Source organism: Hylobates moloch, unplaced genomic scaffold (genome assembly GCF_009828535.3).
Source record: "Hylobates moloch isolate HMO894 unplaced genomic scaffold, HMol_V3 SCAFFOLD_21, whole genome shotgun sequence".
NCBI lineage: Eukaryota > Metazoa > Chordata > Mammalia > Primates > Hylobatidae > Hylobates > Hylobates moloch.
In genome coordinates, this window is record NW_026652296.1 from 19,214,721 (window position 1) to 19,232,161 (window position 17,441).

Sequence of the window (17,441 nt, forward strand, 5' to 3'; positions counted from 1 at the left end):
GCCTCCCAAAGTGCTGGGATTACAAGCGTGAGCCACCGCGCCCGGCCATAACTCCCATTGTTATATAACAGTAGGTAATATATCCATTTTATAATTGAATGAAAGTTCAAAAAGTTAAGTAACTTGTCCAAGGCACAAAACTAGTGAGCACCATTGTTGGGATTTGACTCCAGGTTCACCTGACTGTAAAACTGACTTTTCTCCCCATAGCTGTGTGTCTTTATGTTTTGCTAAGGAAGATCAGAAATGGACGTGGGGAGATTTCAGTGTCAAAGAAATTGGTTTTTATTTGTAGGAAATGGTCCCTCTTCTATAGAATTTCAGTTTGCATACTCCATGGTATCCTTTCAAGGACTAAAATGTCTTCAACTTTTTCCTTTGTTTGTGTTTGCATTTGACAGGCAACAAACAGATTATTGAACATGTCTGTTCTAAATAGGTGATAGGTAGAGTCTAGCAAATTTTCCTTTTCAAGGATGATATTAATAGTGATCAGTATTCATTTATTGCTTAAGAGATAAAAGCCTAAAATTCTTAAATAGGAGAAGTTTCAATTGAAACTAGTATTTATTCTTTTCCCTCCAAATTATTATTATTATTTTTTTTTTTTTTAGAGATGGGGTCTCCCCAATAGCTGGGATTACAGATATATATCACCAAACCTGGCTTAATTCTCTAAATTATTTTTGAGTATGAGTTTAGTTAATTCCTTTATTGTGTAAAACTTAAGCAAGAACGAAAGCTCCTTCAGGAAGCCAAGTTAGGCTCTGTCATTTTCCTGACTCAGAAATTAAAATTTCATTTGGTATAGCTTATATACTTATACTATTTTTAAAATTGTAGTGCCTTATTCCAGAGAGGATTGGAGCCACTTGCCTAAGAAGACATACACAGATGTACGTTTATGTGTATACATACAAACATATACACATACCTATGCATACATAGCTGTACATGGCCGGTATAGCTGGAGGAGGGGATCAGAAAGGCAGGGGTCAGATCATGTAGGGTCATGAAATGTTAATAAGGGCTTTGGGAATATATTGTTCCCAAAATTGTTCATTATATTAAATATAGTGTTTTGGCCTTAGAAAAGCAACATGCCAGTTTCTCAAGAGACGCTAAGTTTTTACCATTTGAGAAAGAAATTTCTTATTAGGGAACTGTTATAGTTCATTTTATGTTGCTATAACAATACACAGACTGGATAATGTATAATGAACAGAAATTTATTTGGCTTACCATTCTGGAGACTGGGAAGTCCAACAGTATGGCACTGGAATCTGGGGAGGACCTGTGTGCTGCTCCTCATCCTGTGGCCAAAGGCAGAGAGAGGAGCAAGAGAGGATGAAATGTTAACGAGAGAGGGCTACTCAAGAGAATCCACTCCTGTGATAACAATATTCATCCATTCATGAGTCCAGAGCCACCTGACTTGATCTCCTCTTATTAGACCCCAACCCCCGACACTGCTGCATTGGAGATGAGGTTTCCAACACAGGAATTTTGGGGGACAAATTCAGATTATACCAAGAACTGTTATGCAGTGGATACTGTGCTCAACAACAGTTTTTGCATATAATGCTTCTAAATGCCTGTGAATTTCATTTTTTTCTTCCTGAAATAGCGTTTAGTAAAAAGTCAGCTTCGTGGCATTAAGGCACAGCTGAGTGTGAGTAGGAAAGATGATCCATTTCAGTTGTGTATGAAGCCTTCTGATTCTTTCAGTCTATATCCAGGGAGTGAGTATCTGAGGAGTAGGTCTGTGGCCAGCACTTCAGGTTGCCCTTTCTCACATAGGGAGCCAAGCATTTTGACTGAGCTGAAGGTTGCTTCTTTTTTTTTTTTTTTTTGAGACAAGTCTTGCTGTGTCACCCAGGCTGGAGTGCAGTGGCGTGATCTCGGCTCACTGAAGTCTCCGCCTCCCGGGTTCAAGCAATTCTTCTGCTTCAGCCTCCCGAGTAGCTGGGATTACAGGTGTGTACCACCACACCCAGTTTATTTTTTGTATTTTTAGTAGAGACAGGGTTTTGCTATGTTGGCCAGGCTGGTCTTGAACTCCTGTCCTCAAGTGATTTGCTTGCTTGGCCTCTTAAAGTGCTGGGATTACAGGCACGAGCCATGGTGCCCAGCCTGAATGTTGCTTTTAAAAGCTAGGGTCTTGAGTTTTGGTGTTCATGTTGTTGGTGAGGGCAGAGGATAAGCTTTGGAATTTCCACACATACCAGAATGGTTCATATTCTTTCTTACAAGTCAAGAAATTAGTCAGTGTGCTGGCCCAAGTGGAGGTCTGTCTACCTGGATCTCTGGTCCTCAGACTTTGCTGTGCCTAGGGAACTACCTGGACAGCTTGTTAGAAAAGTGGATTCCCCAGAGAGAATGATTAGGTCTGGGTGGAACCCAGGAATTTGCAGTTCAAAATTCTCCCAGGTAATAGAGTGTGGCTGATTCTTAGATTATCCTTTGAGAAACATGTTTCCAAGGTGAAAGATCACAGGAAAAATGGAGCCTGTATAAGTTTTTATATGTAACATCTGCTAGGAATGAAAAAGCAAAAAGAGGAAAAGAAGTGGTTGGTGTGATCAGCCCCAATTTCAGTTTTTCATCCCCATTTGTTTGGTTTGTCAACCCAGAGCAGATTTTTCTCCCAAATCCAGCATTTTACCTTTTTTCACTTACATCTGTGATGATTGCTTCTGCGAAGTGTTAAACCCCAGGCCTTCTGATTATATAACCATTTGAGCTGCCTGATTGCCGCTGAGTCAGCTGATAACTGTGTGGTGCAGGAAGAGTAGTAGAACTCAACCACCTTTCCTCCTCACAAGAGCTGGTGGCTGTTTCTCATTTATTTGAAGGTCAATCAGTTATCTCTGTTTAGAGAGATCTTTATTGAGGCCAATTTCAGGTTCAAGAGATTACATTAATGGGGTTCTTTCTGTTGGGAGACTTGTTTTTACGTTGTGACCATTTATTAGAATAAAGACCTAACAGTGTGTATGAGTCCTCAGTAGAGACCCTGAGCTTGGAACCCATTGGACTTCGTGTTAACCAGGGAGGAAATCTAAATGGTAATGTCAGAGACCCACCTTGGAAGCTTTGCACCAAGTCTTTATTTCTGGGGTTTTTTTTTTTTTTTTTTTTTTTAAGAGCATCAGAAGTGCTTACACTGTGACCTGGTACATAGTAGACCTTTACCAAATCTGTAAGGAAAGAGTTACTAAATAATAATGCTTGATAAATGCCTACTCATTTATCCAGTATATTTTTATTGCCTCTTTGGTGTCTTGCTTTATGAGTTTTTTTATAGGGAAAGGAAGCAAAGTGTCACAGAAGTATCTATGAGACTAGTCATTGAGGTACTTTTATGAGTTGGAGGTGCTTTTCACAAGAAACAACCTTGACAAGTGTTCAAGAAACAGGCAAAAATATAAACAAATGAAAAACCTGATACAACTGCATACAGAGTAGCTGAAAGGATTTAGAAGGTAAAGAGTATGTCATTTCTGGTCTGGGGAGTCCCTTGGAAGAGATGAGTATTGATCCAGTTATTAAAGAAATTAATAGATGAGAAAAGACTTAAAGCAAAAAGACCAAAAGACATTTAAACAAATGTTCTTTTTAGGGTCTTCCAGATTTTAAGATGGTACATGCAGCCTGCTTTCATTTTCACCTCTTATCCAAATCTTACTGAAATGATAGGAAGAACAGAGGGGAAGAAATTTTTCACAGATGAGAGCTATTACTGAATTTCTGGACAAAGAAGTCCAGTGGTATCATACTGGTGGATAAATGGTGTGGAGGGAGTCCCAGCTCAGAGCTCATGCAGGGGCTATGTTTGCAGCAAAGATAGAAGTGTTTCCTCCTTGCAGTGGAGCAGGCAGCTCTGGAGGAGGGATTGGAGGCAGGCCAGAAGTGGAGGTGGCTGATTAAGGGACTGTCTGCAGAATGGCTGTGTGGTTTGTCAGCTCCAGGATGAACTCAGGCAATTACTCTAAGGATATTGGGCAGTTTGCCCTGGGGAAGGGGCTAGGGCTCCATATAAGGAATGACACCCACAGGAAGGGGGCACGGGGCACTAACTTCTCTGCCCTTCCCTGCCCATACCCTAAAAAGTGGAGGGAGGGATAGCCACTTGACAAGTCTTACCATGTGTACAGAATCGCAGGCCAGGCTTCCTTTTCAGGGGCAAGGCTTGTAGAGAAAGCAGTTTACTCGGCAGCAGAGGAGACCCTCACCAGGCACCTGTATTACCAGCCTAGTTGATTTTCAATAGGAAATCAGTCTACTGAAGAGTACAAGACTGTAGAGGAAAACGAGCAGCATAAAGCAGGAAAAGGAAGAATGAAAAGAACAACTGTCATCAGAAGAAATAATTCAAGGAAAAGAATGAACACATTTTAAATTAGCATCCTCAGATTGAGGATATTTTGTCTGCAACACAAGAATGGGTCATGACAGAGAAGCAATCAGAAAAGCAAAGAATTAATGAAAATTTAAAGTGTGGTTGCCTCCACTAAGAGAGTTCAACGAAAGTACTGAGTAGGGACAGGAATAGGGGAGGTATATAAGATCTGAATTCATCAACTTTCCTATCAGGATGTCAGTAGCCATTGCTTAATGTTGATAAATAATGAACTAGAAGCATGAGCATATTTGGGGTTAGAGAGGCATCAGTCAAAAGTGATCCTCTCTGGGGATTTGGTGCACTAAGGATGGGTTATACTTTTTATTTGAAACTCTTCTATACTTTCTGGATTTTTATTTTCAATTGCTTTTATTACTTTTAATAGGACTACTTGGTAAAACTGCATTCTCATCTTAAGAGGAAGTAATCTTTTTGTTTCCTTTTTACTAGGACAGTATCACAAACCTCTGTAATCTCTGTTTTGAAGGTGTTGATGATACGGTTAAAGGGACTGGCAGGGCAAATTTAGTTCACAGTTTATCTACAGCAGGTTATATCGATACCAAAATAATTAGGGTCTTTTTGTATTTTTTCCTTTAACTAGTATCTTTAAAAAATCGATACCAACTGAGTTCTCTATGTAGACTCAATTAATATGGGTATTATGGAAAAGCTGAATCAAGTGTGCAAATGAGCTTTTTCAAGGTGATATCCATGTTTTCAGTATTGTACTCCTGGGAAGAGGATCAAAGCCTATAGGAAGGTCAGTGCTGGAAGCTTCTCTGAAGCATTGTTGCTGGAGTGGAGTAGTGGTTCCTGGACTGGACTCCTGAGACTGTACGTGTTTTTGGAGGCAGTCATTGGGATCATGAGCTATTTTCAGTGGCTGTAGTAGTAACTCATTCTTTCCGTAATGCTCTGATGGATATTTTATAAGGTTTTAATTTTAAAATGAGAAGATGAATCATTTTGAATTAATGCATCTTAGTAGATAAGAGCTTTCAATACCTGGAGCCCACGGGGACAGAGCCATAAAAGATTCATAGTAGTACGGTGTCGTGACATGTACCCAGATCTTTCCTCGTACTCAGATTCAGCACTCACTTCCTAACTCTCAGTTCTAGCAAAGAAACCTGGAGGTTAGAAACTGGAGATATGGTTGAAGAGAAAGTTTGAGAAATCCTAGTGCTTTCATATTATAATGAGATTTCCTATTTGGAAAGCAAAAAAAAAAAAAAACATTTTTTCTAGGACAAACTACAGAAAGTAAAGATGCACAAAATCTTCTTGGCTGATGAAGCCATGTGGGAGACAGGATAAAAGCTTTGATGGTTATAACTAATAGTTGTCCTGCATGTATGATATAATTGATTGGGAGTTTCTTGCATGTCATAAATGCATAGTAGGTACTTTCTTTAAAGTGGAGATATGTTTGATTGTAAAATCAAGTTTGAATAAAAAATAGTTACTTTGACTCTCAAAAATGTTATTTCTTCCTTTTTTTTCCTTGCAAGTTAGTTTGTTCTAACTCTGAAAGCTATTAATAAAAAAGAGGATTATGGAAATAAGATTGCTTTGATTCAAGCTCCTGTGCCATTAATTGGTGGGAGTATTAGGCCTTTGTATTATTCAGAACTCTCTTGGTTACAAGTAACATAAACCCAATCAAATTAGCTTAAGTTAGAAAAAAATGATAATGAGGATCACTGGCTTAAGGAATCAGAACCAGAAAGTTTAGTTGAGACCAAGGTGTTTGTCTACAGTGACCCCCTGTGCCTGTCTGGGTGCCACTCCATCCTTTGCAAATGCATTCCTCTCAAGGCTGGAATCATGGCTGCCCATAGCTGTGGGCTTACAGCTTAACAACTTCATGACCTAGGAAGAAAGATTCATTTTCCTACCCACTCCTGCCAATATATCTATCTATCTATCTATATATATTAAAGGAAGGACTCCCAAATTAGTCTGGCTGGGTCATGTGTCCATCCTGGACCAATCACCATGGTAAAAGGAATAGGGTATGATAGCCCAGTCTGACCTTCTGCCAGAGCTCTTTTATAGTCTGGGAATCAGTATTGGTTGTCAGAAAAAAAGATGCCAAACACAGTATCCACTTCTGCAGTGGAATAGATGTATGTCAAGATAAATTATTTTTTAAAGTTTATATATAAGTATATATACTTATAAACTTATTTTAATAAATATTTGTGTGTGTGTGTGCGCACGCGTGCGCGCATGTTTCCTGAACCAGTTGCAAACAAGTTACATATGTCAGACCTTTTTGTCCCTAAATGCATCAGTGTGTCTTTCCTAAATTCTTATTCTTCTGTAACCATTGTCTAGTTATTCTTTTCGTTCCCTTATAACTTAAGATCATGCAAATATCCTGCTTCTCTTCACATCATTCTCCCGAGATGTAGCATCCCTTGATGATTCTGCACCATGACCATCTTTTCTACGTTGGTTACAAATGGTTTTTTTTGTTTGTCATTTTGGTTTTTTTTTTGAGACAGGGTCTTGCTCTGTCACCCAGGCTGGTGTACAGTGGCATAATCATGACTGACTACAGCCTCAACCATCTGGGCTCAATCAGTCCTCGCATCTCAGCCTCCCAAGTACCTGGGACTACAGGCATGCACCATCATGCCTGGCTGATTTTATTTTTCCAATTTTTTTATAGAGATGGGGTTTCACTATGCTTCCAGTCTGGTCTCGAACTCCTGACCTCAAGCCATCCTCCTGCCCCAGCCTACCAAAGTGCTGATATTACAGGCATGAGCCACTGTACCCAGCCTCAAAATGATTTTCTAACTACCACTTCCTCTACAGTTACCATTTGTATTTTGTAGTAAACAAGAGCTCCCTCTTATCCCTTATTCATTATTTATGTATGTCTCATTGGTATAGATTCCTATTGTTTTCAGTGACTTATAATTCTTTACGGTCCTCAATTACTTTGGTGTTCAGATGGTCTCAGTTTTGGGCAACGAAAGCTCTTCGAGCTGACTTATTTGTCATTTTGACATGCCATGTTTATTTTTCTAAACACTCTCTTAATTTCTGACATAGCAGGATGTTTTGGGCTCATCCTCTGTCTTCCCTGCTTTAGCCTTGGAATCAGCCATTTCTGTGAGGAGCTTCGGTATTAAACACCAAGATCTGAGTGTTAGGTGTACTCATTGCTGATGGGGCATCTTTGCTCTTAGGCCCTTTCTGTTGTCAAAACTAGGGGGAAAATAAATACAAACACAAACATATGAATATATGTACACATGTATATACATACATATAAACTATGCACATATACATGCTTGTGTTCATACATGTTATAGAACTCATGAGTTCAACTGATGATGCCTGCAGTTGAGATTCATCTGACAGTATCTCCCTTGCCTTATAGCATTTCATATTTGCTAGTTCCCAACATCAATACATTTACTCGTTTGCTTAATCCTATACCACATCTAAAATAGTTTCAGAGTCACTTCACCATATAACTACCAAGAAAAAAAATTTCAGAATTGATTTGCTGTACTTTCCCCTTCCCCCAGAGGTGGAGAGTATGTAGTCAAATGCTGTGTTCATCAATTAATGGAAGGGGTTTTATTCTCTATGAGGTGCAGTTATATTACTTGTTTTAAACATGCATCCGTTTCAGCTTGTTTTCATCTTTAGTTTTTTATGTTTTAATATGTAGAACTTTAACAGATTTCCTAAAGTCAGATCTGTGTACAAAGGTATACTCAGAGAAGTGTCACTCCCTCCTGTATCCCTGCTACTGTTCTCTCCCCTACCCCTTGTGGGTAGATAGACATTGTGGGGTTTTTTGTTTATCCTTCCTGTGTTTCTTTTTGTATTAATTAATAGATGTGTATATGCTTTTTTATTTTCCCTTTATTCTTACACAAAAGGTAGCATATTACACTCTTTTAACACTACTTTTTACACTTAAATATCTTTAGAAATCATTCCCTATCAGTTTGTAGAATTTTTTTTTTTATTATTATACTTTAAGTTTTAGGGTACATGTGCACAATGTACAGCTTTGTTACATATGTATACATGTGCCATGTTGGTGTCCTGCACCCATTAACTCGTCATTTAACATTAGGTATATCTCCTAATGCTATCCCTCCCCCTCTACCCCCTCCCCCCACCCCACAACAGGCCCCGGTGTGTGATGTTCCCCTTCCTGTGTCCATGTGTTCTCATTGTTCAGTTCCCACCTGTGAGTGAGAACATGCGGTGTTTGGTTTTTTGTCCTTGCAATAGTTTGCTGAGAATGATGGTTTCCAGCTTCATCCATGTCCCTACAAAGGACATGAACTCATCATTTTTTATGGCTGCATAGTATTCCATGGTGTATATATGCCACATTTTCTTAATCCAGTCTATCGTTGTTGGACATTTGGGTTGGTTCCAAGTCTTTGCTATTGTGAATAGTGCCGCAGTAAACATACGTGTGCATGTGTCTTTATAGCAGCATGATTTATAATCCTTTGGGTATATACCCAGTAATGGGATGGCTGGGTCAAATGGCATTTCTAGTTCTAGATCCCTGAGGAATCACCACACTGACTTCCACAATGGTTGAACTAATTTACAGTCCCACCAACAGTGTAAAAGTGTTCCTATTTCTCCACATCCTCTCCAGCACCTGTTGTTTCCTGACTTTTTAATGATCGCCAATTCTAACTGGTGTGAGATGGTATCTCATTGTGGTTTTGATTTGCATTTCTCTGATGGCCAGTGATGATGAGCATTTTTTCATGTGTCTTTTGGCTGCATAAATGTCTTCTTTCGAGAAGTGTCTGTTCATATCCTTCACCCACTTGTTGATGGGGTTGTTTGTTTTTTTCTTGTAAATTTGTTTGAGTTCATTGTAGATTCTGGATATTAGCCGTTTGTCAGATGAGTAGATTGCAGAAATTTTCTCCCATTCTGTAGGTTGCCTGTTCACTCTGATGGTAGTTTCTTTTGCTGTGCAGAAGCTCTTTAGTTTAATTAGATCCCATTTGTCAATTTTGGCTTTTGTTGCCATTACTTTTGGTGTTTTAGTCATGAAGTCCTTGCCCATGCCTATGTCCTGATTGGTATTGCCTAGGTTTTCTTCTAGGGTTTTTATGGTTTTAGGTCTAACATTTTAAGTCTTTAATCCATCTTGAATTAATTTTGTATAAGGTGTAAGGAAGGGATCCAGTTTCAGCTTTCTACATATGGCTAGCCAGTTTTCCCAGCACCATTTATTAAATAGGGAATCGTTTCCCCCAGTTTGTAGAATTCTTTCTTAATTGTTTTTATAGCTGTCTAGTATTACATTGTATATATCCTAATTTATTCAGTCATTTATGTTTAGATAGGTAGTTTTCATTATTTTACAATTACCAAAAAATGTTGTAATAAATAATCTCATGAATATGTGTTTTTATATCGTGTGATATATCTTTAGATTACATTCCTGTAAGTAGATTGCTGAGTCAAAGATTATTTGCATATGTAGTTTTGTTATATCCTATTTATCCACTTTTTTTTTTTTTTTTTTTTTTTGAGACAGGGTCTCACTCTGATAGCCAGGTTGGACTGCAGTGGCATGATCTCTGCTTGCTGCAACCTCTGCCTTCCAGGCTCAAGCGATTCTCCCACCTCAGCCTCCCAAGTAGTGGGGATCACAGGCCTGCGCCACCATGCCGGGCTAATTTTTGTATTTTTTTGTAGAGATGGGGTTTCGCCATATTGCCCAGGCTGGTCTCAAACTCCTGAGCTCGAGTGATCTGCCTGCCTGGGCCTCCCAAAGTGCTGGGATTACAGTCATGAGCCACCACACCTGGACTATCCATTATTTTTTAAGAACCTGGAACTTCAAGGAGCAAACAAACATTCATGGGCCAAATCATCTATAGGTATAGCAGTTTGGAGATTAAAATGTCTTCGATTGATAAAACTCTCAAGCATAAGGTTTTTAAAACTTTTTCCAAAGAGCAGAAAGATATACCTTATCTTGTCTTTCTAGAGGATGAATTCAGATTATATTTTCTTAATATCCTATTTGAAGATCCCACTTGTAAGCTTACAGGGAATCTTTTCTTCCTGAAACTTGCCTTTATCAGAAGAGCTCCAGAAAGAATTTTTGGAACTTAAAATGGCTTCTCTTGCCAAAGGTAACCTCCAAAAAATCACTTTGAAGATTTCCCAAGTAGAGTATCTTCTTATTTACCTGCGAATAAGGGAGCATGTTTCTGCAGTATTTTCCTATTTTACTGACAAATATTTGAGAAAGTATTCCCAGGCTACCTGACCCCCAGCTTCTGTCTGGGAAAATCTAGTAGCGCCTCAGGCTTGACTTGGAAAGTGCTTCACCATGACTCCTCCCTCCTTTCAACATTTAACATGTTGCTCAAAATGCACACAGGTCTCCTAGTAAAGTGTCATATTTTGAGGAAGTTCTATTCCTTAGTTATGATTTGGGCTTGGTTTAGCTTTGAGTATGATGTTCCACAGTAAAGCACATGATTCTAACATGTGGGCACGTACGTGTGCACACACACATACACACACAATAAATATTTAAAATGAAGATTAAACATATACAGACAATGTTCTAATATAATGAAGTTACATTTAGTAAGTAGATGAAATTGATTTCAAATGCTGGAAAGAAAGATTTAAGATTCTGCAGAAGATTCAGAGGCCACTGACCATGTGATTATTAGGGTGACTTTTGGGATATTGTAAACTTTCTTTAAATTTGTGTCAAACAATTAAACCTTTTTCTAAGAGAGCTATAAAAAACTATCAACATCTGTGAATTTGTGAATTTTATATATTTGGGTCATTGGAATGTTGCTGATTTTTTAAACCATTATTTTGAGATTCAAATAACATTAAAGGATATTTGAAGTTTTTACATTTACTAAAAGGGAGACTAGGATTTTAGAAAAAAAAGAGGCAAAATATATGACTTGGTGTGAAAAAGTAATACCCTGTGACTCAGCTGACTTGAGCGTAAGCCTCTGCCCTGCTACTGACTTTGGGGCATTTGTTGCTTTTAAATCTCAGTTTTCCTCATCTGGAATATGGGGATTGTTTGTCCTGGCTCCCTCATGGGATTGGGATGAGACATGGAATTTATAAGTATTTTGTAGAATGTAATTTGCTATGCAGTTTTCTTAATGAGGAGCCACATAACGTGAGATAAAGATTCGTGAAAATTTAGCATCTTTTAAAACTGTTTTACCTGAGGCTCCTCTTCTGAACTGATAAGAAATGGAAGAACTTTTGCTTTTTCCCCTGCTTAAGGGTACAAGTCCCTTGTTAAAAATCAGTAATCCTCAAAAATGGCATGACCCCTAGAGTTTCAGTTCTTTAGGTTGGATCAAAATAGTTTTTTGTTGTTTTTTTTTTTAACTTTCAAGTTCAGAGGTACAAGTGCAGGTTTGTTCCATAAGTAAACTTATGTCATGGTGGTTAGTTGTATAGATTATTTCATCCGCCAGGTATTAAGCCTAGTATCCATTAGTTATTTTTCCTGATCCTCTACCTCCTCCCACCCTCCACCCTCCAGAAGGCCCTAGTGTGTGTCATTCCCCTCTATGTGTCCATATATTCTCATCATTTAGCTCCCACTTGTAAGTGAGAACATGCAGTATTTGGTTTTCTGTTCCTGTGTTAGTTTGCAAATAGCTTTCATCATGAACTTTCCTGGTAGGTAGGCAAGCCAGTCTCCAGCCTGGGGAATAAAAGCTGGGCACAGTTTGTGCTGACCTGCTTAGGGACATATGAAGGGTGAGGGATATTCAAGAGGGAAGCAGGCAGATTTAGCGATCAGCACTGGCTGGTTCGTGTGCTTGATCACCCCTCTGAACAAGGTCATCCAGTTTCCTTCTCTTCCCCATGCTTTCTACTAACTCTCCTGATGGGAAGTACCAGTGTTGGCTCTTCTTGTCCCCCACATTCTGTCACTTGCCAAGACTTCCTGGTTCTACTCCTGCTGGGCCTTTCAAAGCATTTCCACCCTTGAAAGGCTTCATTCCCTCTTTCCTGGACCTGCTTCCATGGCCCTTTGCACACAGAATGAAGTCTAAACTTCCTGGCCTGGTGCACCCTTGATTTTTCCTTTCAGCTCCATCACATAGTGCTTCTGTTCACTTGCCCTGTTATCCAGACACACAGCCAGCTATCTTTTACTAAATGTATCCAAAACACTGTTCTATTCCGCAAGAATGCTATGATAATCAAGAGCACAGACTCCACTCGGGTTCACATGTTGTCTCTGCCATTTACTAACCCTGTTGCCCTGGAAATCTAACTTAACCTCACCATGCCTCAGATTCCTCACGATAAAATGAGAATAAGAATACCATCTGCTGGCCGGGTGTGGTGGCTCACACCTGTAATCTCAGCACTCTAGAAGGCTGAGGCGGGCAGATCATTTGAGGTCAGGAGTTTTAGACCAGCCCAGCCAACATGATGAAACTCCCATCTCTACTAAAAATACCAAAAACGAACAAAAACAATTAGCCAGGCATGGTGACGGACACCTGTAATCCCAGCTACAGGGGAGGCTAAGGCAGGAGAATTAAACGTGGGAGGTAGAGGTTGCAGTGAGCCGAGATCACGCCACTGCACCCCATCCTGGGCAACAGCGCGAGACTCCATCTATAAAAAAAAAAAAAAAAACAAAACTTACCATCTGCTTTACAGGGCTGTTGTGAAGAGCAAAGGCAATAATTCATGTAAAAGAATGTGCCTGCATATAGTAATTATTATATAAAGTATTAGCTGTAATCATTAGTTATTGTTATTCCTACTACTGTCTGTCAGAATTATGTTTATATATATATACATATATATGTATCTCTGCTCAAATGCATGTTCTCAAATCTCCCCGTCCACAGTTAATCATAGCCATTCATTAATGCATCCATCTATCCATTGCTTAAAAAGCAATTTTAAGACTTGCTTAAATATTAATTGAATACTTACTATGCATAAAGCATAAGACTACTCACTCTGAGGAATACAAAACATAGTCAAGCACATACTGCCCTCTAGGAACTTCGAGTCTGATAAGAGAGATCAGAGAAGTATAAAATACTGATTATTCCAGGATAGCAAATGTTTATTGAGCAACTGTAGAGGATCCAGGCACTGTATGCAGTTATGTGAATTCTGAGCCTGATATTGTAGTTAACAACTAATTCTGGTGAAAGGTCATTTAAGCAAAGTATAGTTGGAAGTGCTCTGGGAGTGTAGGAAAGAGATTTTACCAGCTAGGAAGGCCAGGAAAGGCCTTTTAGAGAAAATGTTGCCATCTTAGCAGGGCCTTGCAGGGTGGATGGACTTGGCCCATCTCTACCTCTCTGAGGAATCATTCATGTACTGCCTTGGGCTGTGGTTGTAGGTGAACTGTAGGATTTTCATTAATTGTAAGCTCGTCAAGGGCAGAGGCAGTGTTCTCTTCGTTTTTGAGTGCCTAATCTTCACTCCAGGTCCAGCATGTACTCAACAGAGGATGGTGATGGATTAGGGAGATGTCTCTTCCTAAGAAACTTAAAGGGAGATTGTAATTTGATGATTCTTAGTATCTGCGAAGCAGTTGAACTTCCTAGAGAAGACATCTGTATAAACTGAAAGTGAAGTTTTTGGAAATGTTCATATTATTTCTTACATATTAATTGTAGCTATAATAGTCTTGATGGGGTGTAATAAGTAGATATTTCTTCCCATGTTTCTATTTCTGGGAAGAAACTCTTGTAGATTCCCCGTTAAAGCCTGCCGTGGTCCTAGAATTCCAGGATGTGATTTCATGACATTGATCACATGAGAAATCTTAGTTTTAAAAACTGCCCAACAGTTTTAATTCTGAATTTCTCCTTGTAGCAAGGAGCAAGGACCAACCCCAGTGGAGAAAAAGAAGAAAGGAAAAAGGAAAAGTGAAACTACAGTGGAGAGTTTAGAGCTGGATCAGGGCCTGACGAACCCATCTCTGCGGAGTCCTGAGGAGTCCACTGAGTCTACAGACAGCCAGGTACAACTGTGACCGGGAGGCCTGGTGGAGATTACGGCTGCTGGATGAGATCTGGCTGACACTGATCGTGTTGCTCCTCTACGCCTTTCTCTAGCACACTCCCTAGCCCTGGGCTGGGCTTTTACCGTTTTGGTGGGTGAGCAGGTAGACTGTAGTCTTTTTCCCTAGCCCGATCAGTATACTAATGATATACCAGTTTTTTAGTGTTGTTTGCCTCATTCCAGAAAAGTAGCAGGATATTAGGCTGCAGAGGGAGTTGATGTGGAAAACGAAGTTGTGAGCCAAGCTAGGTAAGGCCTCTTTTGCCATAAAGGTAATGCATTTAGTGCTCAGAGTGCCAGGCCAGCCTGTACAGGGACATTTTCGTAATCCGAGATACTGGGAAAGTCAGAAATGTATCCATTATGCCAACAAGTAAGGAAGATTTGGCCAGACGTGGAAACAAGGAGTTGCCCATCTAAACCAGATTCCTAAAAATATGCCAAAGTGTGCCTGTGACAGTGTTAGGGATTTTCTGAGTTGAGAACCTCTCTTGAGCATGAAGTCTAATATTTGAAAGTGCTCTGTTTCCTCTGATATTCTTAGCAATTTATCTGAGCCACGCTGCTGCAAGGCTCATTTAGAATAAGACTGACGTACTATACCTTCCAGGATCATCTGAACCTTCATGGGTTTCTTACTGCTCTTCCCTGTAGGAAAATGACAGCTAGTAATGTCATAGTATTAATAAGCAGCAGTGTCTGGTGTCAGAGCAGACTCCTCACTGCCTATAAACTGGGGCTGGTGGCTGTTAAGTGTCTAGGTTGGCAGAGGAGCCAAGCACATTGAGTTGATGGGATTTGGCAGGGAATCAGGTGTTTGTGTAGAATGGTGATCTGTATGTGGTGTTAGGGAGAGGTTTTTATGTGGAATCCTTCATATAAAGTAAAACATCACAGAGGTAACTTAGTGAAGAAGTGATAGAAACACAAGAGAGATGCTCAGGAGGTATCTTTTAGAAGAAAAGAGAGGTGGGATTTTGCTTTTGCTTTTGTTTTTTAAGGTTTAAATATTTGAGAGTGAGCTGGCTGATAAATGGTTCCCTGAAGTGATTCTACTGTTGAGATATGATGAGTATGTAGAGATGGGCTATATGCTGCTCTGTTTGTGGAAAGCCACTGGGCTGTTTTGTTGTTGATTATTAAAAGGTACAATTTCTTAATTAGAAATGAATCTTTAGATCATCACACTCATGGTGACTTAGGAACCTTGTTTTGTCACACTTAAGATATCTCCCCGTATTTCAAGAAGTGTTACGAGATTCTCAAAGTAAATCCAAAAAATTGATACTAATTAGTTTTCAAACTACATTTTTAGAAGTACATGGTAAAGATGGTGAATTTAAGCAGAAACAATAAAACTGTCACTATGTCATAAAATCTGTGCTTCCAGCAAGTGCTGGAAGGGACCCCAAAGAGTTCAGCTCCCATCCTTGTTTTATTGGAGGAGAAGTGGATTCTGAAAGGGGGGAGGTCGCTACCATTGATGAACAGAACACATCTTACTGGACTATGAGACACTACCCCTTCTTTTTAGTGGATCATGGCAATTTGGAGATTGAGCTTTTGTTCTGTCCCCTACTCAGCTAGATCCCATTTTGACTGAATTTAGTCCTTAAAAGAGTTGTGTTTAAGAAAGATTTCTTTTGTAAGGCAAGAAAGTGCTCCTTGGCATGTTAGTAAATGTAGATGAGAGGGTATTCTTGTGTAGGCTGTTGTCTTTCACTCACAGAGTTTCTCTGACGAGTGTGTTTGCCCTACAGAAACGACGCTCGGGAAGGCAAGTAAAGCGCAGAAAATACAATGAGGACCTGGACTTCAAAGTGGTGGATGATGATGGGGAAACAATTGCTGTTCTTGGAGCTGGTCGAACATCTGCACTCTCAGCCTCTACACTGGCCTGGCAGGCGGAGGTATGGCCTTTGCATGAGGGTACTGACCTTGGCTAGACAGTAATTTTGACCTAGATGGCAGACTTGTTTCTTGGCCTTTGCTAAAGCATAAGTCAGATCATTTTAACTGCTGCTTGTAGCCTTCGATTGACTTCCTGTTGCACTGGGAATAACATTCAGACTCCTTACTGTGCTCAGCAGGACCCTCCACGATCACACTCTCGCCTTGTTTTGTCAAATTCTTCATTTTTTTAGATAAACAATTTTTCCCTGTCTCATTACTCTCCAGCCAAAAGACTGGCTGTCTTTTAATGCCTTGAACTAACAGTTCTTCTCTACCTGTAGACCTTTGCCTCTGTTGTTACTTCTGCTTGGGATGCTTTACATGACTGGTTTATCAGTTTTGCCTAAAATGTTATCTCCTTAGAGAGGTCCTTCCTGATCTTTTATCTAAAGTAGATTCCTGCCCCTCATCCCAATGATGTTCTGTTTCAGCCCGTTGTGTACTTCCTTAAAGCACTTACCACAACACAAATTGCATTTGAATGTGTCTGATCTCTGATTTTGTTTTATTTGTCTGTCATTAAAATGTGAAAGTCTTGGCCAGGCGTGGTGGCTCACACCTGTAATCCCAGCACTTTGGGAGTCCGAGGCAGGCAGATCACTTGAGGCCAGGAGTTCGAGATCAACATGGGCAACATGGCAAAACCCCATCTCTACAAAAAAAAAAAAAAAATTAGCTGGACATGGTGGTGCAGGCCTGTAATCCCAGCTACTTGGGAGATTGAGGCACAAGAATCACTTGAACCCAGGAAGCAGAGGTTGCAGTGAACCAAGATTGCGTCATTACACTCCAGCCTGGGTGACAGAGCAAGACTGTCTCAAAAAATAAAAATAAAAAAAAAATGTAAAAGTCTTTGGTATAATAAATCACTGTTAAGTGGATGAGATCAAATGAACTAGTAATTACTGTTGGAACTCTATTTCAACAAGCATGTATTGCAAGTCTAGAAGAATGTGCTGGGTACAGAGGCTACACAGAAGCAGGAGTGGACAGGAAAGGAGTGGTCAGATGTATA

General features: G+C 39.8%; 1 protein-coding gene across 4 annotated transcripts in view; it reads left to right on the forward strand.

Moving 5' to 3' along the window:
- Nucleotides 1-17,441, forward strand: part of CHD6 (chromodomain helicase DNA binding protein 6) — a 206,628-nt gene that overhangs the window by 79,503 nt on the left and 109,684 nt on the right. For all 4 annotated transcript variants that reach the window (XM_058433279.1, XM_032143088.2, XM_058433281.1 and 1 more), the window contains 2 exons: nucleotides 14,285-14,432; nucleotides 16,234-16,383. In XM_058433279.1, coding sequence (XP_058289262.1) covers nucleotides 14,285-14,432; nucleotides 16,234-16,383 — 298 coding nt within the window. The remainder of the gene's footprint in view (nucleotides 1-14,284; nucleotides 14,433-16,233; nucleotides 16,384-17,441) is intronic.